The 24,240-nt window shown below is 54.1% G+C and overlaps 1 protein-coding gene across 5 annotated transcripts in view; it reads left to right on the top strand.

The window, feature by feature from the left end:
• FSTL4 (follistatin like 4) overlaps positions 1–24,240 on the top strand; it is a 398,415-nt gene that overhangs the window by 252,697 nt on the left and 121,478 nt on the right. For all 5 annotated transcript variants that reach the window (XM_072841011.1, XM_072841010.1, XM_072841007.1 and 2 more), the window contains one exon: positions 22,078–22,271. In XM_072841011.1, the coding sequence (XP_072697112.1) occupies positions 22,078–22,271 (194 nt within the window). The remainder of the gene's footprint in view (positions 1–22,077; positions 22,272–24,240) is intronic.

Genomic DNA, 24,240 nt, shown 5'->3' with positions numbered 1-24,240 from the left:
TTTGCCAACATACAGAATAACCCCCAGTGCTCATCCCGTCAAGTGCCCCCCTCAGTGCCTGCCACCCAGTCACCCCCACCCCCGCCCTCCTCCCCTTCCACCACCCCTAGTTCGTTTCCCAGAGTTAGGAGTCTCATGTTCTGTCTCCCTTTCTGATATTTCCTACCCGTTTCTTCTCCCTTCCCCTCTATTCCCCTTCACTACTTTCACCCTGTTGTCTCAGACGCTGAGCTCCCCCGGGCCACTTGCCGCCCAGGACGGGGCTGCGGTCAGGCACACGGACAGAAGCCACCGAGGCAGGCACGGAGAGGGCACGTGGAGGCCGTGCAGGCCGCGGGAGCCTCCCGCCTCGCCCTGGCTGCCCCCTCGGCGCTGGGCGTGCGTGCATGCACCTGTGCACCTCCACACACGCGTCCCGCCTGGAAGCGCAGAGGCCCCCGGGGGTGCTCGCATGAGCAGGGACACAGCCCCGCAGAGCGGCCGCGGGAGCCAACCCAAGGGCCCCCTCGGGTGTGCGCGGTGATAGGTGGCCGGGGAGCGCCGCGCCTTTCCTGCCGTGTGCTTTGCTGGGCCACCGCCTTGTGGTGCCCCGGTTCCGAGCTGTCTTCACGCCGGCCTCCTCCCTGAGCCCCCCCACGGCCGCCCCGCACGTGCCCGCTCCTGCCAGCCTCCCGGGCCACCTTCCCCCCGGCTCCAAGCCTGCTGTTCCCTGAGCTCCGGGCCATGCTGCCTCAGACCCCCTAGACCTGCCTCCCCTTGCGCCGGCCCTACCAGCCGTCCTTCCTGTCCCCCGCTCTCTGGTCCCAGCTCCCTGTCAAGCCCTGGGATCCCGTGGGCCGCCTCGGGGACAGCGCCGTGCAGGCAGCTCAGGAGGTGTCACACAGGAAGCCACAGGGGCCTGAGAGACAGGGCTGGGGCCTCTACTAGGCCCTCTGGCGCACCTGCTACGGGTCCCTGCGCTCTTGTGGCGGGGGCGGGGCAGCCTGAAGCGCGCCCAAGGCCTCCGCTTTGTCAATTAGGAGAGGTGCTCAGAGAGGTTAAGCAACTTACCTGAGGACACACGGCTTGACAGTGGTACATCCAGGTTTGTAGCTAGGGTTTGCTGGAGGAAGGATGCTTCGCAGTAGGGCTGCAAGGACAGATGGGCTACAGACGAGCAGAGAGCGGGGCATGGGGTAATGGCGCAGAGAGGTAACAGGATCCGAAAATGGGCAAAGGCATTAGGAGGTGGCTGTGCTCCACCTGCAGATAAGAACGGGAGAGAGGAAGGTTTCCCGTGAAGCCTCCATGACACTTGTCTTACCCCCTTCCCCACCCCCCACCCCCACACACGCACACACAGACCCTCACACACAGGCCTGGCAGGGAGTCCTGGGAACGCTTGCAGGTGAAGTAGTGGCGGAGGCGGGCAAGCTTCCTTTGGCTGTGCTCCGAGGTCTGAGAGCCGGGGGCTGAGCCTGGCTAGTGTCACATAGGAAGCTAGCTCATGCTTAAGGACCCTCCTGTTGGCTTTGTCTTGGACTATGGGTAATTAACACAAATGTGGCTGAACTCATACATGTGGTTTTTTCTCCTATAGTTGTTTGTCCAGGAGAGACAATGGCCATTGTGAGAACCCTGGGCCACCCTCCCTGCCTGCAGGCAGGAACATCAGTGGTTGGAGGTCCCCCTGGAAAGGAGCTCCTGGGGACCCTCAGGGGTCTCATACCTGGACCCTTACGGTGGTTCTGAAGCCTGACTGGGCTTCCATCGACCCAAGAGCTTCCCTCACTAGAGGCCGGGCCCCCTATCCACGGGGTCAGTGAGACTGAGACTCAAACAGCCCTTGCTTCCAGCCCTCTCAGGGGCACATCCTACATTTTCGTTGAGTTATCTGAGTGAATTATTTCATTCTTTCTTTATGTCCTGAGCAAACCCACATCATCATTTTATTAATGCATTTGCAATTACGGTGTAATGATTTCCAGTTTAGTGTGGTCCGTGATACAGGGACACTTAATCAAATATCTGCATGATGAGCCTTTAAGTTCTCTGGGGCCAGAAGCTTTTCCCATCAATTAAGCTTCAAAGAAATGTGTTTTAGGCTCCTCTGCAACTGTATTTTTATGTTTCTTTTATGGCTCCCTTGCTTTTCTCCTGGTGTCTTTAGAGATACCGGGAAATGTGGTATGGGGCTGAAGTATTTATGTGGTACGCAGAGAACAGGTTTATAATGGTCATTATAAAACATCAAAGTGCTTTGAAGTAGGACAGTTTATATTTCCATTACAGCCATTTCATGGGTCCCCTCCGCAGTGCCATAAGGGAAAAGGATGTTGCCCAGGAGGTGTTTTCTCTGGAAAGAGGTTGGATTCCCAGAACCTTCCGTGGGCCCCACACTCGCCCCACACTCCAGAGGTCTTGGGAATCTTACCCATGAAAGTGCAAAGAGTATTTTGCTTCCACCCAGGGTGCTGCTCCTGTCTGCCAGGGGAGGTGCCATCCTGGGCCCCTGGCTCCTGGAACAGCCCCAAGGACAGAGGTTAGCGGCCCCATTGCACAGATGAAGAAGCAGGGCGCAGGGAGACAAGTTCTGAGCACCTCATGCTAGGGCCTTGTTTATTGTGCCAATTCTCTTCTCCTGCCCCCACTTATGCAAAGGAGTTGGGATAGGCTGCAGAAGGTTCCAGGCAGAAGCAGAAGGAAGTCCTGTGAGCATAGAGTATCTATGTTCAGTTAACCCAGGGGTGGTTCTATGGCTTCCTGGACTCAGGTCAGAAGGAAACATGTGTATGTCCCCGTAGAAGCAATTTTGGATGAAAGTTCCATGTCCATCCACTTGGTCATTCCTTCGTGTATTTGTCATGCGCTTGCTGTATGCTAATCACTTACCAGGGTATCACTGGCTCTCAGGCCCTGACAGGAAGGGCAGAACGGACAAGTAGAAGCAGCGAGACAATAAACACTGTGCAGGGGGTGCCCGGTGCCCTCCGAGGACACAGTAGCCTGTGAACCAGCCAGCAGCATTAGGGAGTGACACATAAGCAAGCCGTGTGCCAGCCAAGATGCAGAGATGATTAGGATTTTGCCAAGAAGGACGAGAGAGGACCGTGATGCCAGGGCCCCGAGGTGATGCCGGGCCAGTACGAGATGCTGACGGAGGCTCAGGTTTGTCAGCTGGGAGAGGCCAGGTGAGGCCTGGCAGCTACAGGCCAAAAGGAGCAACTTGGCTTTGCTGTGAGGGCAGTCGGGATCCCTGCAGCTGCCAAGTAGGGGGAGATTTGTTGGGACAAGATTAGAGCCTGAGGGCTACCCAGGGTAGTGGTCATCCAAGTAACGTTAATGGTTTCTTGAATTAGAGCTGAGGCGGTAGGAGTGAGGGCAACTGGCCCTGTCAGGAAACACTCAACAGGCAGAAATGGCCTGAGCCATGACTGGCCATAAATGGGCTGGACTTCAGGGATGATGCCTGATGTGTGGTTTGGACAGCTGGGGGCTTTGCTGGAGGGCCACTGGCTGCGTTGGGATGTAAAGAAGAAGCAGTCTCACTAGCAGGTTCAGTGGGTCACACTGAGCCCAGGGGGCTGATGTGGGGACAGGTCAGGCCAGCAGCGGGGTAGGAAGCATGGAGCTTAGCAGAGGGCCTGGTCGGGTCAGTGCATGGACCTCTCTAAAGTCTTCCCTTGCTCCAGCCTGTGATTGTGGGAACAGCCTACCGGGGAACAGCCAGAAACTGTATCCAGCTTATGTCTCCCCCTAAACCAAAGAAGCTGAGCCTCTGGGAAGCCAGAAAGGCGCTGGCAGGGGAACAGCCAGGTACCCTTATCAGTGATGAGATGTGACGGTGCCTGTGGACGCCAGAGCAGGAAGATGGAGCATCGCAAAGAGGCCACCCTGGGGGCCGTGCTCGTGTCCCACCCACTGGAGCTGCTCCCGAGGAGGGCACTGGCTTCACTAGGCTGGCACACCGCACCCACCTGAGCCTCCAGGAACCGTGCAATGGGAGCACCCACCTGGGAGCCACTCATGGGCAGAGCTACAGGTTGCCCCATCCCTGGGCAGCTAGCAGTTTTCAGAGTGCACAGAGTGGGGTGGGCTGGGGCAACAGAGGTAGAAAGGGTACATCAGGCCCCTGCAGAAGCATGGTTCACCCAGCACTCATCACACCATGCCCCAGGCAGGCAGAGCCAGAGGCCTCAGGTGACCCAGGAGGCAGACACATCCAGGGGTTCAGCCTCACACTCACACACAACCCGTGATACACAGACACCCTCCCAACTCCCCTGCCAGATACCCTCCACACACATACTAACCGCCCACACACTCTCTAGGGCCACGCAAGTCTGAGAGACTTGTAGGCAAGAAATCTCCATCTTTTCAAGTGGTATCCCCTGCTTAGAAGTTAAATCAACTCCACTGAGCCAGCCCATCTTGAAAAAGACACTTCTCCAGCTCTCTGGTTTGCTTCCCAATGAACGGGACAGTGACCCGACCCTTCTACTCCTGGTGCGTAAAGCTGTGAGATATGTACAGTCCCAACGGTGTCACACGCAGTCTGAAACTTAGACACGTGAGCTAGGAGAAGGGTCTCCTAAGACAGGAGTGACATTTTATTTTATTGTTTTTAAAGATTTTATTTATTTATTCGTGAGAGACACACACACAGAGAGAGAGAGAGAGGCAGAGCCACAGGCGGAGGGAGAAGCAGGCTCCCTGCAGAAAGCCCAATGTGGGACTCGATCCCGGGACTCCAGGATCACGCCCTGGGCCAAAGGCAGGCGCCAAACTGCTGAGCCACCCGGGGATCCCAAAGGAGTGGCTTTTTAAATGGAATTATGGCTGGTGTTCCCCTGCGGCAGCCCCACTTCCAAGCCAGCAGACTCTCCCATTGTATGGTTCCTTCTAGTCCCGCACTATTTTCTGTGATCCATTAGTTCTTCTAGGCCATTTAAAAGCTATAATCATAGCCATTTGCTCAGGGGAATTTGATCCTGATAAGTGGATCTGGACCCACTCCTTGAATTCACCATGGGCTTTGATTCAGTGTGAACGCATCCCAATGCAACAAGCTAAGCTGCCTGCTGCCAGTTTTATCGCCTCTCTCTCCTTTTTTTTTTTTTTTAAGATTTTATTTATTTATTTGAGAGACAGAGAACACGTACAAACAGGGTGAGAGGCAGAGGCAGAGGGAGAAGCAAACTCCCCGCTGAGCAGAGAGCCCAACGTGGGACTCGATCCTGGGACTCCAGGATCATGACCTCAGCTGAAGGTAGATACTTAACTGAGCCATCTGGGCACCCCTTACTTCCTCTCCTTTTAAAAACAGGCAAAATGTGTGCACAAATTAGTTGCAGAGGAATCTTTACAGCCCACTTCTTAGGTGGGAAATGTAGCTTTGGCCCTGTAATATGGTTCATGGGGACAGAAGCCCCCACCTAGGAATGCAGGCTTGATTTCCCTCAAAGGCCTGCCTGAAAAGTGTGCACAGCTAGTCCAGAGGTAGGACCCAGTGTGCCCATCCCAGCCTCACACTCAAGTAAGGTCAGGCTGAGGGATCTGGGCCTTACTGGGAAGGACATGTCCCTGAACTGAGCAGCGTGGGCCTGTAGCCACCACCCCCTCACCCATGTCACTGAGTGCAAGCCTGCCCCCAGCTGCAAGAAGAAAGGATGGGGCCCGCCACAGTACTCACTTTTCCATGTCCTAGGCCTGGCCTCCTGGAGAGTAGGGCCCGTGCCTAGTCCCCTCTCTGCCCCAATGCCTGGCCCAGGGCTTGGTGCACTGACACCCCAAGTACAACACAGTGTCAGCATATGTCTGCCAAGTGAATGGGGACAGGGCCTTAGGAGTGTTTGAAGCTGGCTATGCTTGCTCCCCTCTACCCCCACTCCATCTCCTCCCCTAGCTGGACAGCCCAGCTTGCTGGGGAGGATCGAGATGTATTTCTTGGAGCCTCCAGATGTTGGGGGATGCCAGCAAGTAGCTAGGGTTCAGAGTTCTTTGCCTCGTGCCTCTTTGGCCTGTGTTCATCCTGAGATCTACAGTTACGGTAAGCCTGGCAGTAATTCATGTGCTCATAAGTTCACAGAGCAGGGGTGAGCTCCAAAGTTACCCGCCTCTGCCAAGCCAGGTGTTCAGACTGGTTATAAATTATCTCCTGCTGTGTAGTGAAGTACCTTCTGCTCCTTCAGTGTAAATCATCCAAAAGTCATGTTGCTTAGGATCAATTAGTCCATCCCCAGTCAGCAAGCATGGTTAAGGGCATGGGGGTGGCAGGTACAGTAACTGCAGGAAGGGTACCCACATTCCCTGTCCCTGAGGTCTCTACCATGGCCCATCAGGCCCTATCTGTTTAGTGGGTGTGTGCTACATTAGAAAGCAAGTTAGTGCCATAGGGCAGTCAGTGTTGAAAATCAAGTGTGGGATCTGGACCCTGAGTACCACAGCAAGGGGAATGGCTTCCTAGGAGTGGAGAAATGAGCTGTGCCTGCAAGGGCCAGTGAGGATGCTGCCCAGAAGAGACTTCAGATGGAGGGGACTGGCTGCAAGGTCTGCAGGCCCAACCCTGCCATCCGTCCTGGCTGGCCAGACATCACTGGACTATGAGGTGTGGTAGCAGAAGGATCCATCCTGCCCCCCTCTGAACAGGTGACCTTTGATGCCCATTTCTGGATCATGTAAGCCAAACAGCCAGGCTGTGGAGGTTGACTTCCAACTGGACCCAAACCCTCATTTCAGTCCTCACAATCTTGGGAGCCCAGGAGGGGCAGACTGGGACAGAACAGGGACAGACATGGTCTGTGAGAGGCTCGTAGGGTCTTACTAGTGAGTTATGATCCCTGGGGCTCCAATGAGGCCCCCTCTGGTGCCAGGGCCCATGGCAGACTGTCACCAAGAATGGACCACTTGGACAGTCACCTCCATACCAATACCTCTTCGCCAAAAGCCACCAAATGCCAGCCAGGTCTGCATCATTGGGCAGTGTTCCATGGGAGGGCATTTCAGAGCCTTGCCCACAGAGCCTATGAGGGTGCTAGGGTGAGCATGCATCAGATACCTCTCTGGAGCTGAGTTTGGTAGGATGCCACAGGGCAGTAAGGATCTCCTCACCCTCTGCCTCTTCCATTCCTTCTCCTAAGGCTGCTCAGCAGAACCCACCCATCCTCCTCACCAGAGACCCAGAGCCAAGAAGCAACACCTCCAGGGAAAATGGACAACTTGGTGCCCAGCAAAAAGGATGCCCAGTCCAGGATGATTTGTTGACCAGAGGGACCAGAGAAGCTACTGCTTCTCCACATCAGTGACCATCTCCTATAAACCACTCCCTGCCATGCCACTCCCTCCTCCATGTACCTAGGCCTGGGCCTGGCCAAGGACAAAGCTCCTACCCAAAGCAACTGGTATTTTTCAAATGTTGAGAAATGCCAGGTTGCCTCTTTTACATAAGCATGTCATTGGAACCCCTGGGTGTCTCAGTTGGTTAAGTGTCTGACTCTTGATTTCAGCTCAGGTCATAATCTCCTGGTTGTGGGACTGAGCCCCACATGGGGCTCCCTTCTGAGAGAAGAGCCTGCTTAAGATTCTCTGTCTCCCTCTCCCTTTGCCTCTGCTCACTCACACTCTAAATAAATAAGCATATTATTCAGGTATAACACACAGAGAAAACGGATACATCACAAGTGTATAGCTCAATGAATTTTCAGAGAGAATGTACTTTATGACCAGCTCCCAAAACAAGAAAGAGAATCTTACCAGCACCCAGAAGTGTGCCACACATTCTACTCTATTCAAGTCCCCATGCAAACATAACTGCTACTCAGATTGCCTTTTAGAAGAGGAAAGGATGGGACAAATCAGAGAGGTGGCTAAAGCCAACAGTACTACATAGAGGAGGCCCCAGGAAGAGGGGAGGACACCACGGAAGAGACGGGAGGCTAGAGGGTTAAGAAAAGCTCCATGTAAATATGGAAGAAAATGACCCAGTCATTGTGGCAGGTATGGGCTGAGCTCAGCACTTGGAAGACCAAACAACTCCCTGGGAACTGAAGAGCATGGTTGCCATGTCAGCTTGGAATGTGGACCATTTCTAGACTCTACACTGAAAGGAGAAGAGATTTTTGAATGGGAGCAGTAAAGATTATTAATGGAGTAGAAGATGGAGTTCTGTTGGTCCTCTGGGCTCAGGCCAGCATCCAGCCACTCTGTCTTCCCCCCCAAGGCAGCTGTACTCTGGTGGCTCTGTGTCTCAGAGCCCTGAAGAGCATCCTGCAATGGGGATCTTTCTAGATTTTATTTTCCTCTCACTCTCAGACACTGCCCTCCATCTGACCCAGGTCAGCTATGGGTCACACGGAAATGCACTCACTGAATGTGGCTCTGGTGCCCCTGAAGGGACACTGGCCCCAAGAAGAGGTTGCCAGTCACTCCTCCCAGCTGGGGGCCCTGAAAATCCTCATCTCTGTGGATCCCCTGTTTTTCCAGGCACTAGGTGAGAGGCTCAGCCCAAACCCTGAGTCTCTGAGCCAAGGCTGCTGGGCACGGTTTCTCCCTCCCTCCTCATGTTATAGAACAGCCTGTTCTCTCCATGATTACAGCTCGTGGGGTCTCTTCACAAGAGTGGAAGGCTAGACTTTGAAAAGAAGGGAGCTGGAACAGGAGCAAGAAAGGCCCCCAAAGAGTGTGGGCGCAAAATGCCAGGCAGGTGACAGCCCGACTCAAGTCTCAGGGCCGAGAGCCTCCAGCTGCAGACCACTGGCCCTACCTGTCCACCCCCAGGGATACTCCGAGCGGCACATGTTCTCCTGGAAGGAGCCCTGGAGTGTTGCTGGCATCCCCCTGTCCTATGGGTCCCCAACCCTCTTAAAGCTCTGGAATCCATTTTCATACTGCAGGAGGCAATGCCAAGGCCATTCTTGGGACCTGACAATTGAAGAATAAGGAGGATCCAGAGGGCAAAGCGATTTGCCAGCATGTGCATCTGATGAGCACCCGTCCACAGCAGCCCAAGGAGAGTGGGCCAGATGGCAGCAGAGGCTGAGTGGGTCTAGAACAAGTCACCTTGCTGCGGGAGGAGGAGCCTTCGGATGGTCCCTCCAACCATCCCACTGCCCAGCCCTCCAGGCTCGGGGCTCCGGACCCAGATGCAGGGCCCCCTCTCAGGCGGGCCCACCTGGCACCAGCTTTCACAGAGCTGAAGGTGAGCTGCCCACCGCCTCCAGGGGGGCTGCCAAATTGTGAGGTTCCCAGCGTGGCTGATCCCCAGAAGGGTAATCCCCAGAAGGGCGCTGCAGACACACGAGGAAGAGCCTTCTCCTTCTCCTCCCAGCAGCTCAAGCACAGGAAATTATCCAAAACTCTCCCCCAAAGAGTGTGGTTTCCCTCAGAGTCCTTGCAGAGTCTTGTTTCGTGTTGCATTGACCGGGGATTTACTGTCCATCATACAAGTCGGAGGGGTTCGGATGAATCTCCAAACCTCAGAAACTTCCCTGAGGTATGTCAGCTCTCCAAATCTCTGCTCAGGTAATTCTCTGCAATGCCGTTTCCTGCCCAGCCCACGTACAGGCCCAAATCCCCAGCTCAGAGCAGACGCCGTTTTTGGAGAGCCTTCTCAGGCAGTTTTCCTGGAACGCCTTTCCTTCCAAAGTAAATGTCCCCATGAGCCCAGCAAAGCTCCTCCAGCTGGAAATGGGGAGCATGTTAACATGCAAGCAGTTCTTTCGTGGAGACCGCCGCCCAGTGGCATTGATTTGTAGTCCGCACACCCCTCACGCAGAAGGGGAATATCCGTGCTTGTTGCCTCCATAACCAAGGGGCTCTTGGGCTCAGCTCAGAAGCTAAAGATTACTGTGTCTGAGCAAACACCTCTGAGACAACACCACAGGCCGTGCCAGGCCTATGAGGCAGGTGTTCAGAATCCTCCCTTGCCCCAGGCTCCTCGCCTGCTGGCCCAGAGCACTCATGCCCTACCCGGGGGTGTCCTGGAAAAACAGGGACAGGGAAGAGCCCAGTTCTGCTGAAAGGAGAGGCGGGGAGGATGGTCCTGGCTCTTGCCCCTCTGGTGCCTCTGTGAGGCCTCTTTCCTTGGGGGGGCGTGCGCCAAGCTGCCTCCCTAGGAGCAGGCGGGCCCCATGGCCAAGGGTGTGGCTCTGTGCTCTCTGCCTCCTGTGCTCGGCCTTCATAGGCTGGGGTTGTACACAGGTACAAACACTCCCAGGTGCACCCTCACACTCTTCCAATTATCTTAAAAATCTCAGGACTAAAGAGTGTAAAAAAAAAAAGTAAGACCACCACCTTACCCCCACTAGGATGGCCCTTATCAAAAAAAAAAAAAAAAAGAAAAGAAAGAAAAATCTTGACAAGGATGTGCAAAATTTTGAACCATTGTGTTGGTGGAAATGTAAAGTGGCACAGCCACTTTTTCAAATGGTATGGTGGTTCCTCAAAAAATAAAAATAAAAAAAAAAAGGAGCACCTGGATGGCTCATTCAGTTAAGCATCTAACTCGTGAGTTTGGTCATCAGGTCATGATCTCATGGGTAGTAAGATAGACCCCTGAAAGGGGCTCTGTGCTCAGCAGGGAGTCTACTTGAGATTCTCTCTCAAATAAATAAATGTTTAAAATAATTAAAAATAGGGGCACCTGGGTGGCTCAGTCAGTTAAGTGTCAGACTCTTGATTTTGGCTCAGGTCGTGATCTCAGGGTTGTGATCTCAGGGTCGTGGAGCCCTGTGTCTGGAACCCTGTGTCTGGTCCATGTGGATCCTGCTTAAGATTCTCTCTCCTTCTCCCTCTGCTCCTCCCACCTGCTCACACTTGCTCTGTTTCTATCTCTATTTAAAAAAAAAAAGAAAGAAAAAGAAAGAAAGAAAAGAAAGAAAGAAAGAAAGAAAGAAAGGAAGGAAGGAAGGAAGGAAGGAAGGAAGGAAGGAAGGAAGGAAGGAAGGAAGGAAGAGAAAGAAAAAGGAAGGAAGGAAGGAAGGAAGGAAGGAAGGAAGAAAGAAAGAGAAGAAAAAAAAGGAAGGAAGGAAGAAAGAAAGAAAAAGAGAAAGAAAGAAAGAAAGAAAGAAAGAAAGAAAGAAAGAAAGAAAGAAAGAAAGAAAGAAAGAAAGAGATAGATGGAAGGAAAAGTAGTAGGAATAAAATATGCCTTTCAGTATGTAAATGTTTGGACACCAGCTGCATATACTGATTCATAGTGGTCAGATGTCAGCACATATTACGTGGATCCTATGAACACAACAGCTGCAGACAGCGCCTGTGATGGGCATGTTATGTTGACAGTTTGAGCACTGAAGTGACATTGCTTTTGGAGGTGTGATTCTCCAAAATGGTGAACAATTCTTGATAAAGTTGTAAACAAAATTTACAGTGCACAGCATAGGTACCTTCTTGGAAAATCCTTGCCAAACTCAAGGAGCAAAATACTTTGTCTACAACATCATGTTAGAATCTGGGCTCATAGAATAGTAGCAGGAGCCCTCACTTCAGTGACTGTCCGCTGAGACATTCAAAAACTTGTACGAGGTGCCAGACCAGCAGAAGTTTGTTGCACAAGACTGGGCTACAAACACTAGGATCCCTGGGGTCCCTCACCCCACTCATTAAGTGCCACCAAGCCTCGTGATCATCATGAGAATTGAAGATCCTCCCTAGAGGATTCCAGCACACCTCCTGGGAACAGCACTGCCCCTCCTGAGCTCTCACACGAAGTTGCCCTGCATGTGTCGTGAGTCCACATGAGAGCAAAGTGCTCGCTCTGTTGTTTGCGGCCCTAGTCCTGGCCAGTCACTGAGCCAGAGACAGCCGCAGGCCCTGCTGAGGTCCCCCTCAGCTCCATAACTACTCAAAGGCTCAAGGCAGTGACATTCCTGGACATCACTGACTCCTGAGAAGTGACATTTTTGCCCTCTCAATAGCAAGACCCTTCCCCTTGGTCAGGTGTTTGGGGGGACAGAGTCTCAGGAATGCAATTATCAAGAGCAGGGGTGGTGCCCAACACTCTCCCCCTCGTCCACTGCAGCTTCGTGCCTGGTGGCGGTCCCCCTATCCAGACCTGCTGCCTCTCCTCTCGCTGCGTGTGAGGGGTGGGGCCGCAGTACGTAGGCGCCCAGCGCTGGATGGGGCCGTGGGAGAGCTGGGGGCTGTGGGGCGTCGGTGCCCTCCTTCCAGAAGGAATTGGGGACTTGCTAAGGATCCTGGCTGCGTGTGGGTTTCCTGCTTACACAAGAGTGAAAACTCAGGCTCTTCGTGCCAGAAGGGCTTCAGCATTTATTCAAGTTTTCAAACATTACTCTTTCACTCCGGGGCCACCTGATAGATGTGCCAGTCGACCATAAAAAGTGTCTGTGGATCCCTCTCCCAGGAATCCAACCAATTTTGCTTCCTCTAATAGGAGTAGAGGAGAGGATTGTAAATGTCAAACGGCAGATTGTATAGCAACGTCAATTGAACCAGGCATTCATGAGCAAATGTACCATTTATCTAACAAAGGTCTGGGTGGTTTTGTTAATTTAAATTACCCGATACTGGGGCGAAAATCAGAGGAGGCTTGTCCCTCCACCAATTCAGGTGCACACAGAGGTGGGTACCGCCCCCTGCGCTGGAGCAGGCTTGCTGTGCAGGGGGGCCGCAGCAGGTCAGAACCATGTGGTCCATGCAGCATGTAGGTTGGACCCTGGCAGGGTGAAAGGCCATGTGGAGTCTTAGTCTTATTCTGTTTGCCCAAAGTGGGCCCTGTGCCCTCAACCCAGAACATCCAGAGCCAGCTGAGATCACTAATAGGGCACTCAGGGAAAAGAACAGAGGACACGGACGGAGGACAGTTGGCCAGCCTTTGGGACCTGGAAGGATGAAGTGTTCCTAATGAATGTGGTGAGCCCGTTGCCAATTCTAGCAGTAGGACTAGTGGGTGAGGAGGGGACCAAGGTGGAGCTTAGAAGGATGGAAGAGACAGGAGGCCAGCAGAGCACCTCCAAACCATGGGCAGACAGCAGCCCACCAGTGCCATGGGGCCAGTGACCATGCCCGCCATGGGGCACCGTGGACTAGTTCTCTAAGAGAGTGAAGATCTTCACCCAGCAGACACAGAGGCTTTGGAACATGATCTAAGGAGGGGACAGGCAGGAAACAAGGACAAGATGAGAATGTGGGGCTTGGAGCAGACAAAAGCAGCTCCTTAGAGGTAGGCTTTGGCAGAAAGTCAGATTATGAGAAAGGACCTTTCAGGAAGGAAGCACCTGAGAGTAAAGTCTGTGGGCCTGCTTCAGGAAGGTAGGGGAGTAGCCCATAGCTGTTGCTTAGGTAATAGTGGAAGGACCCCCCCAGGGTGCTTGAGTGTGGGCAATAGTGACCTGTCTGCTCAGCAGTTACGGGCCCAAGGCGACAGCCAGCAGGAGGTCACCAGGTGGCATGACTTAGAGTACACCTGTTCTTGTTGAGGATGGCGAGGAGACGGTACCATGTGTGCTTCACTATCTCATAGAATTTTCAGAATTTTGAGGCTTGGTCAACACCATAAGCAAAACTACATCATGTTGGCAAAAGACTGTCCCAAAGATAAACCCATTGGTTTTGGCATTTATTGTTAATTGAATTTTCTCAGAAATGGCAGCAGAAAGATTGTTAATGTTCATGAATTTACATCAAGTTAAACATCTGTTCCTCTTAAGCTAAACTCCAGTAAAGTTATGGCGGCTCATAAATTAGATCTGGGAGTAAAATGCTTCTTGCTCTTTGCACAGCTTAGTGGTTTCAAAATAGACCTCAGAATGACACATTGCAACTGAGGCCCATGTAACACAACCACGTTTAGCTGTGATGTTGGTGCCAGACGATTAAGTCAAGTTTTTGCCTTGGTGGGAGGGATCACAGCTTTGTTGGGCAGCAGTGGCATTGCTTACCAGGCAGGCTACGGACAGTGCGGGAGCTAGGGCCGCTGATGTGGGGGTGGGGGTGGGGGTGGGGAGTGTGTCTGCCCAGAAGCAGATCTAACAGCAGCCAAGGTTGTAGGCCCATCCAGTCTGTCCCTTGGGCCCCTCTGGGGGTTCCCAGGCTAGAGTCTCAGGATCCAAGCCTAGGGCCCGGCCACCTGTCAGGTCCAAGAAGGACTGGCATCCAGTGGGTGTGGCTCAAGGGCATGGCTGACGACCATGCAGTTTCTGAAGGAATGTCCTCGGTGTGGTTTGGGAAGGGAGATGCCACAGCCCCCATGCTGGTGACCCTGAGCACAATTCACCAGCCCTCTCCTCAGCACTTCTTCCTTCCCATCTCCCTGTCCCTTAGCCCACACCCATCCCCCAAAGGATTCCTCCTGGTAGTGGCAGAGCATTTCCCTCACGTCTGGTAATCTGGCCTGACGTCCCCTGTCCAGTAAATTTGGGCTTTGTAGGGAACTCCTAAAGGGCAGGGCTGCCCCAGTGAGGGCCAGCCATCAGGGGTTGGGGTCTTCACAGTGGCCTTGGGTTCCCCCCACCCACCATGACCCCCCCAAGCCACCTGTTCATAAAGCACAGAGAATCCCTGGTGTCAGCTTTATGCTCACTGTTCAGAACCCTAGTATGGAATTGGATCTTTCCCAAAGCTGTGCTGTGGCCAGATTCACCCACAGCCCACCCTGCCGGGACTGCTCTTCCAAGTCTAGGTCCCTCCAGCCACCTGGCCTCTTCACAGGGCTGGCCAGCCCTTCCATGACCAGCAATGCAGAACAGGAAGGCAGAAATGTACATTAGCCTCCTCTCCAGAGGCAGCTTCTAGGGAGTCGTGTGTACCCCCAAGAGGGGACTCAGAGGAGCCACTTCTATGTAACCTAGTGTCCAGGGAGGCAACAGTCCCTCTGTGGCTCACCACGATGCCACCACCACCCCCAGGCTGGCCAGGCCAGACTTCATTCTCTGGGGCCACCACTGAAGGCTTTGGGGTGCCCCAGTGGATGAGATAGAGTCCACGCCCCCTGGCAAGTGCAAGGCAGCTCAGACTCCAGTGAGCGTGGCTTCATGTACCACACGCTGGAGCTGTCACACCACCCCACATCACACACACGGCCCTCCCATGGGAGCTGGCATGATAGATGACCCAGGCTCCAGCGCCCTCCAGAGTTCCAGACCTCGGTCACTGTGGTGCAGGGCGGCTGAGATGGTCCTCTCCTCTGGGCAGGGCTACAGCCATTTCTGAACCCACCGGCTGTCCATCTCCACCAAGGACTCTACAGTCGTGCAGGCAACAGACAGTCACCGTGTAGGTGCTAGGGCCAAGTGCAAGGCGTGCACTGCAACAAGGCAAGACCCTGGCCTTGGGGGGCTTCCACTCTCACAGGGCAGCCTGACAGTCAGCAATGAGTGAATAGGAGCAGAGAGGGAGGCTGGACAAAGTATAGTGATAGAGCATGGGGGCAGCACACGGGGACCTCTTTACACGGAGTGGCATGATGGGCAAAAAGGCCAAAGGACTCGGGGAAGGAATAGCTGGGGGTGAGGGAGGCAGAGGGGCAGCCAGGGATGGCCCCTTCCATCTTCCTCACCCGCCCTCCCTCCCCGGTGTCAGGTGTCTCCAGCCCACACCCTCACCTGCCAGCAGGTGCCCACCCTGGCAGAAAAGTCAGATTATGAGAAAGGACCTTTCAGGAAGGAAGCACCTGGGAGTAAAGTCTGTGGGCCTGCTTCAGGGAGGTAGGGGAGAAGTCCATAGCTGTTGCTTAAGTAACAGTGGAAGGACCCCCCTCCCCCCAGGGTGCTTGAGTGTGGGCAACACTGACCTGTCTGCTCAGCAGTTACAGAACCTGGACCTCCATCAGGGGCCTTAACCACATGACCCATCTCTCCCTCTCAGCTAGAATCCGAGCGTCCTGCTGTCTGGATGGTGCCTCCCCCATCTGCCTGCATGGTACAGACTGGCTCCCCTTGATTCTTGGGGGCCCTCTAGCCCCATCCACACCTGGGACTGGAGGCTTCACCTGCCTCAGAGTGAAGACAGTCCCTGTGAGGCCCTGTCGGGCAGGGGCACGTGTGGCTAATGGAATATTCACAATGTCTCCCTTGCTTCCCTTTGTTGTGCACTAGAAAGTGTTTCTTTGATGGACATTTAATTCCAGAGGCTGCTACCTGCTTCCTATCTCTCTTTGCTCAAAAAATTAAATGCGGATGTGCCCGTGCTCCTGCTATAATAATCTCCCTCGGCGTGGAGGGAGTGTGGCTGGAATGGGAGAACATTAGAATCTTCACAGAGGGACAATTATTGAGGGAACTAGATTAATGAGGTGTCATAACAACTTAGCTAGATCTGTGGCTGACCTTTCTCATGGAGAATGGGCTTGATAAATGTAGTTCATTACCAAGTTCTGACATGAAAATAGGATCACACTCTGGGCTTCTCAGCAGGCTGATCAATATTTTATCTGCCAAAGCAGCCCCGGCCCGGGAGCAAGAGGAGCCCCACACACATGGGCTGGCGGGCAGCCCTGGGCCAGGGCTTGGGGCCGCCCAGGTGGCCGCTGCATAGAGAGGGCACCCAGGCTGGTGGGAAAGTGGCGGGCTCTTCCAAGGGCCTGTTGGGATGCTTGTCTCTGTCGGGCTGACCGGGACGTAAGCCTCCCTCCCAGAGGGAGGAGTGTCTGCAGTAGTGGAAGAGGAGGGAGGAAATCTTCTGTTTATCCACAAATAGCAAGTCAGCGGGCACCTGTGCCAGGTGCTGGGCATCGGTGCAGGGGACAGTGACAGATGAGCCATGCTGCAGCTTGCTTGGGTCATCAAGCCTACTTCATCCCAAGAAGCCCTCAGGCCTGGCCGACCACTTGGACTTTGCCAAAGCCTTTTACATTGTCTTCTGAGTCATGACCCTGGACGGTAGTGAGGGATTACTGTGGCCCCCATTCTGAGGGAGGAAGTGGAGGCAGGAAGGGCAGGGGAATGAACCCCCTTCCTAGGGTCTCAGAGCCAGTCAGGGCAGAAGCAGATGGTCTCCTGGCTCCCTGTCCAGTGCTCCGTCCAGCCTTGTGGTGACCGTCATTAATGGCGTTGGTATCAAGCAGACAGGAACAACCTATGGTGAAATCACCAGGAAGGTTGTTACAGGGGGTCCCCTCACCATGGCTTCTGTAGGAGACAGTCTGCCCTGGAACCACAAGACTCGGTTCTCAACCATATTCCCTAATGAACTCATTCGGTAAACCTTTCATACCTGAGCGCTGCATGAGCAGCTGTCCACTCCAGTCCCACCTGCCCGGAACTTGCAGTATCCTCCAAGTTCCAACTGCTAACATCCCATCCAGATTCCCTCAATCAACCCCCAAGATTGTATGTAGCTTTGGGGGATAGCTGCCCATGACACTGGCCAACAGCCTCCCACCTTGGGTACCTGCATCTCCATCCTCAGGGCCCTTGTAGTCCTCAGGAGTATTCCAGGGCTTCATGTGGGGAGTCCAGAAGTGCTGGATGGAGCGGTCATTAGTGCCCCAGGAGCAACCCTCGGCCAACAAGGGACAGAAATTGGTGGAAGAGTGCTTTGCACCCTCTCATCTGAGTGGAGCAGCTCTGAGGCCTGCTGGACATAGACCCTAGAAGGTTCCGTGGGACCGAGCTCCAGCCGCCCAGAGTGGCAACCCATGATGGTTCATTGGCTGCCCCCCTCTCCAGTCTCACTTCCCTTCTGCACATTTCTTGAGTTCACATCCAAACATACTACTCAGCCTAGATCCTTGCATCATGGGCTGCTCTGTATAAGCCCAGAGCCCAACCTAAGAGCACAAGCCTCACAAAAAACAATCCACACTGGGCAGAGTAGGAAACCAGATGCAAGGAGGCAGGTCTACGTGTGCAAGCAGGAGGAGCAAGGCTTCCTGGCAGAGAAGGCTGGGCTGGGGCCCTGAAGAAAGCAGACAGAAGAGGTGAGGAGAAAGCCTGTGAGAAGGCCCCAAGACAGGTGTGCATCGGCTGTGGTCAGAGCTGATGACCACAGCCTGACCATAGGCTTTGGCCCAGCCAGGGCACCCTTATGACACAAATCTCTCTCTTTACATGGAAACCACCTAGACTCAGAGGAAACCTTTAAATGACTTTCCTAGCACGTGGAGAGAAATGTCTGCAGGGTGGATTGCATCCATCCCACTGGTGCATACAACAGACCCCCTCCACATCCCAGCTCAACAGCCCCTGCTGAGCTGGCTTGGGCACAGACCTCAGCATCACCTGCAAGCATCCGACTCTCCAGAGTTCTCTCTGGAAGTCCCAGCAGCCGTGAATCAGTTAGTGGGGAAATGCAACTCTACTCCAGACTGACTTGCACAGGCAGCAGGAATCGGCCCTGGTGCGGGGCTCCCAGGAAGGGCTGGCCATTGCCATTCTCACTGTCATCATGGTCAGCACCCACAGGGACCCAGGGAGGAGGATTGTGGTCCCCAGGCTTCTGCTGTACCCATTTCAGAGACCTTCCCTCCAAAGGGCCGAGGGTCCAGAGGCCAAAGTTAAAGACTGGGCCCTGCTCTGCTTCAGAGACAAGTGATCTCCCTTGCCCCCTGGGCCCCAGGCCTGCCCCCAGATAGGGGCAGGGATCCTAGATGCAGTGATGTCTCAGCAGGGGCCGGGATAATGAAGAGTAAGCCCCCTTGGTGATTTGGGTGAAGGGCACTCCAGATGGTGGAGGGGGGGCCACAACCACAAGCAGGAGCATGATCTAGTGGCCAGCCTGTCCCTCCACACCCCCACCTCTTTGTGTCCCCTGTGTGGGCTTGCTGGGTGAGGGTCAGGGATGACCTAGCTAAAGATAAGAACCCAACCCTGGGATACTGACCCTCTCTTATCCAAGCTGAGTAAGGGAAAACCCTGTGAGGTGAACCAGGGCCAGCCAGGGGCTCAGCTCATTTGGCTCCTGGGCTTAGAATCTCCTGCACGGAGCGTCCTGCTTAACTTCCTTCCCACCACTGGGAGAGGGATTTGAATGATGTCTTTTCTTTCTTTATATTCATCTGTACTTTCCAAGCATTCTTTGATGGACACATATTTCTTTTCTAATAAGACAACTGTTTAAAACTGGCAGCAGCATGAAGAGCTTTTAGCTGAAGGCCAGGTCTAGCAGATCCACAAACGCCCACGGCTCCTCTCAGTGAGCCACAGTCGTCTGCTCCCATGATGACACCAGGGGGCGGGAAGGAAAAAAATACAAGTGGGACTTTTATGGGCCTTGCTAGGCGGCTCAGCATCCTGGAAACCAAGGCCTGCCCAGGGTGGGGATTGCCCGAGGACCATCCTTGCTGGAAATGAAGCATCAAAAGGTGTCTCAGCAAGAGGGTTGGGACTCATCTAAAATGGCCAGCTCTGTGGGTGCAGATATGGCACCTGGTGTTCGTGACTCCCCAAAGCCACAGGGACACAAGAGGGGCTCAGGAACATTGAGCCAATGGTTTCATTATTTGAGGCTGAGATTCATGTAAAGTGCAACTGCTTCTAGGACAAAGAAGAATTTAGGATTCCCTTCCTCCTCAACTCACTCGGCCTCCACATCAGTTTTCTCCAGACGCCGTGCTGCCTGCTTCTGCCTGTATCCTCCCTGATGCCTGGTGTCATCTACCCTGCCTGTCCTTCGTCCCTCAGGGCCCACACTGGACAGCGCTCCCCAAGGGAGGCTACCTTCACCCCAGCCTCCCGAGCTCCCCCTCCGTGGGCACCTCTGATGCCCAAGACTGGAAGCTCCGTTGGGTCCCAGCATGCCGCGGGCATCTGGCACAGACCCTGGAAGTGAATGGTGGCAGAGGGTGGGAGCTTCATGGCCAGGGAGGACCCTAGCAGGGGGCAAGACTGGGGGTCCAGGGAACGGACCCTTCCTGACACCTTGTCTCCAGGTTGATTCATAGACACATGCATACCTTCCTGAGCAGGAGGTGTGCGTTGGGCAGTGCCGGGGTGGAGAAGCCTGAACTCACAGGGAACTCTCGGGATGTAGCAGGAGCAGAGCCTGGAGCGTTGGCTGCACCTGATGGGACCCAGATGGTGGGACCCACCCCCTGGGCCTCGCTGGCCTGCCGGTGTGGGGGCCCTGCCCAGGGCAGTAGGAAGCTCCCAGCAGATCTGAGCCCCACTGCTGTCTGTGAGGAAGGTGGGAGGGACCAGGAGGAATGAGGTGCATTGGCCCATCCTCCTTAGCCTCGTGCAGCCCTCCGGGGGCCCAGCTGTGCCTGGTCCCTGCACATGCTCTACCCAGGAACCTCCCTCCACCATCCACACTGCTCATGTACCGTGTCCTGACTTCTGGTCCATTTGCCAGGCCTACGTTTCAGCCTGCTGGGGGCTGGGGCCTGGGGGTGGGGGGTATGGTTGGGACAAAACTAATTCCCTTGCCCCAAACAGACTTTTATCCAGACCGGGAAGAAGAAAAGGCCCACAGGCCATCACACCTCCCCCAGGGCAGGAGTGAGTTTGTAATGGGACAGGGCCACTGCTGTTCACACTGTGAGCCTCTATGGGCTTGAGGATCCAAATCATCAACTGGGGACCCTAAGAGCTCCCAGGAATGGGCATCCTACCAGACCAAAGAGGGATACCAGCCACATTAGGGAGATGGGAGAGCCATTCTTGTCAGAGCATGGAGACTCCCAGGGAGCAAATAAATTTGATTATATTGAACACAACAATTGATTTTTTTCTAAATAAACATGCAGCAGAAAATGGTAACAGGCATCTGTTTGTGACGAGAATCAATTGACCCCAAATTAGAAGAAAATCTAGAAACACAAACAAGCACACGAAAAAGTGGTTGGGCTGTCCAGGCTTGTCAAGGGAGGGAGGAAGGGAGGGAGACAGACAGACAAATGCCCCATCAGCCTTTCCACACCAAATACCTTCCTTGTGTGTTGCTCCTCAGCAAATGTGGCTTCAGTAACGAGGAGGGGGAGAGTAGCTATCATTTTACAGGCCCTGACTCAGTGCCAAGGCAGCACTGAGCCCTTTATGTGTGTGTTTCATTTAACTTTCCCAAGAGCCCCAGGGGGAGGACACTGTCATCCCCACCTCACAGATGAAATCACCGAGGCACCACGTCCAAGGTACCCATTCGGGTATCAGCAAAGCCAGGACTCAAACTCAGTGGACTCCAGAGCCAGTGCTCTCCAGCACTGCTTTATCTTGACTCCCCAACCCTGAGCTATTACCTAGTGCCCTACACTGGACTTGGACTTAAAGGGAAGAGCCCTGGACCCGACAGTCCCTTCCCAGCAGAGCCACCAGCTGCACAGTGGCCTCCAATGGGATGGACCAGCCCACGCCCATGCCCCGGACATAGCAAAGCCCAGTGCCAAAACGCTCCCTCCGTCCCTTAGGAGGTAGGAAAGCAGGCCTGGAGGGACTACCCTGTTCTGCCAATAGCCCCGCAGCCTCAGCTCTGAGCCGAGCCCTGTGTGGCGTTCACCCCAGTTGGCCCGTCACCAGCGAGATAAACTACATCATGTCACTGTGCATCACGGGCCTCATTTGCCAAAACGCTGAGTGGTTCTGATGCTGTTGGGCAAGCACGCCTGAGATAAAAGACCAAGGAGTCACAGGCTGTGTGCTTCGGTTTTAATTTCTTAAAGCTTCTTTTTGTTTCTTGGTCATAGACTTGTGTACACATGTTTGTTTTGAAGTAAACCAGCTCTGGGAATGTACTTAATTAACTCAAGCAGGGCTTATTAGTCCTGTTAACTCAAATTCCCTAATCTATGAGGCCAAGTATTCAAAAGCAGCCTTTAAGGTGGGATTAAGGCAAAGACGAGCTATTACAGAATGGAATTGGGGCCGGCTTTCCTAAAGCTGCTGTGGGCTGCCACTGTGAATTCCCCTGGGCCAGCTTCCCCACTGCAGCTGCTCTTATGTCTGGCATGTAGTAGGTGCTCAATAAATATTTGTGGGCTAAGCAAAGTGGCTCCTTCCAGCATGTGTATCCTGTGAAGCTGTATTCAGTGCTTAGTAAACATCGAGAGGATGGATTGGCAGGCAGACGGACAGACCAGCCCCATCTACCCCACGTGCTCCCCCCATGACCCACAGTAAATGCCCAAGAACTCTCTGTGAGAGGGTTGGGTAACATTCTCTCCACAGTAAGGGAGGAGCCTTGCTGCAGTAACCTCATGGTCTCTTCCAGATGACCCATGCACCGTGGCTGACTATGCCCGCCTGAAGAATGTCCTTCTGGCCCTCCAGACCCGTCAGCGGCCACTCCCAGATGGGGACAGCAGACAAGACCCTGCCTCCCAGAAGCGCCTCCTGGTGGAATCTCTGTTTACAGACTTGGATGCAGATGGGGACGGCCAACTCAGCAGCTCTGAACTGGCTCAGGTGGGTGCAGCATTCGCTGAAAACTGAATCGTGAAGGAGCCCGGTTTTCCATTGGGCGTTATAGATGGAGAGAACCAGGGAGATCCCTGTGAGCAGAATCATTTGTAACTGTCTCGTTAATGGGACACTAAGGGGGCCTCTCTCCTGCAAGAGCAGCCCTTCCCCGGGGAGTCACAGAGCTTGTGTTCACAGCCTCTGGGAATATCTTAGAAACAAACGGACGTCAACGTCTTTTTCCCACCAGCCACCTTCAGCCAATATTTACAAACAAGCTTTGAAGCACTCTCAGCTAGCTGGCAAGAGACGCACTTCAGAGGGGCAAGTCTCTGATGTTCTCGTTAGGAATTTAATCTTCTCTTCCTTGAGTCGTCTGCTTTCCTTAGCAGGAACGTTGAAAGCCAGTAGGTCTGGCTTCCCCTAAGCACCTCGGGGGCCATCACCTGGGCAACCCCAAGTCTTCTCCCCAGAGATCTTGCCATTCTTTGGGGTCTAGATATCAACAAACCAATGCCCAGCCTGCCTGCTTGCAGGAAACCCTGTGTCTACTCCCAAGCTGTGTGCTTCCATTTGAGCACTAGACTTGGATCGGACCCTGTGGTTTGCCTTCCTCCGCAAGCACGGCACACGTGTCCCTGACTCCAGCCCTGGGGGGTGGGGGGTGGGGTGCTGGAGCAGTTATCTTCTACAGCAGAAAGTGAAGAAGGAGGAATCCTGGGGCACCAGCCCCTGCCAGCTGCAGGGAGGGCCTGTAGGACGCTGATGGAAGACAGGCCAGGTAGGCCACAAGGGCTTTCTGGCCAAGCTTCCTGAGCTCAAGCCCCCACTCCGGCATTTACTAGCTAGTGGGTGCTGGGAGCCAACCTCCCCTCACTGTGCCTCCACTTCTTGTCTGTGACCCTCACAGGTTCAGTGGGCCGGCTTAAGGAGCCAAGGCATGTGGGGTGTTCCACATGGTGCCCGGCACGTGGCATAGCCTCAGAGTCAATGCCACCGTCATTATCTCTGTTATTATTTCCCCCTCAAACCTTACAGCCATCCTCTGCCGTAGGAAGTACTACCATTATCTCCACTTCACAGTTACTTTTAGATGAGGAAACCCAAGCTCTGAGAAATGAGGCACCTCTCCTGCATTGTGTTCACTGCCAAGCACATGACAGTGCTCAGGCCAGACACAGGTGGGCTGATGCATGTGCACCTGTTGTCCTCACAGCATAGGAGTCTCCTGGGGCAGCATGGCTCCCACCAGAAGCCTCCACCCTGTCCTCTCAAGGTCTGTGAGGCCAGAAAGTACTCACAAAACCTGAGTACAGAGCAGTCACCTGGAGGCTTTGCCACACAAGGCCCTCTACTGCAGCCAGCCCGGAGCCCGCTTAGCAGTGTGAGCTGGGAACCGCAGATCCTAAGGCACTTGCAGATCCTGCCCTGCTCATCCACACTGGGCAACACATGCCAGTCCATCCCGAGCCTGCCTTCCAGGAGGCCTGCTGCCCACAGCCTCCCAGGCTCACATCACCCCAGCCCTCTCAGCTATCGTGCCACCAGCTGCAGGGGTTCTCGGCTCCTAGCTGTGGCTACGACCCCAAGGAGCAGACCCAGCCACCCACAGAGTACCCCAGCCACTCAGGGAAAAAGCCCAGGTCCCATCGGTTACAGTTACCTGAAAGAAGAACCATCTAGCAGTTCCCCATGCTAGAGGCTGTGCAGGAACAGGCAGCTTTGGCTTGTCTCAGATAGAAGCACCTGTGGGCTCCCGCCACCCCCAACCCTGCGTGGCTCCCAGGTGGCTGACAAGTAAACAGAACCTTCCTGGGCATGTCGCTCTAACCTGGCGGGGAAGTGCCCCGGGGCACCTGAAGCCGTTAACAAGCGTGGTAATTGAGCTATGATTTCCTCTTTGAAATTTAATGTATTTAAAGTCCATTTCATAAAACTGCCAAGCGGAGCCCAGCTAAAGTGGGTCTTTCCTTGA

Source organism: Canis lupus, chromosome 10, assembly GCF_048164855.1.
Source record: "Canis lupus baileyi chromosome 10, mCanLup2.hap1, whole genome shotgun sequence".
NCBI lineage: Eukaryota > Metazoa > Chordata > Mammalia > Carnivora > Canidae > Canis > Canis lupus.
Note: the sequence above shows the minus strand (reverse complement) of the source record. Positions and strands in the feature narration are given on the sequence as shown.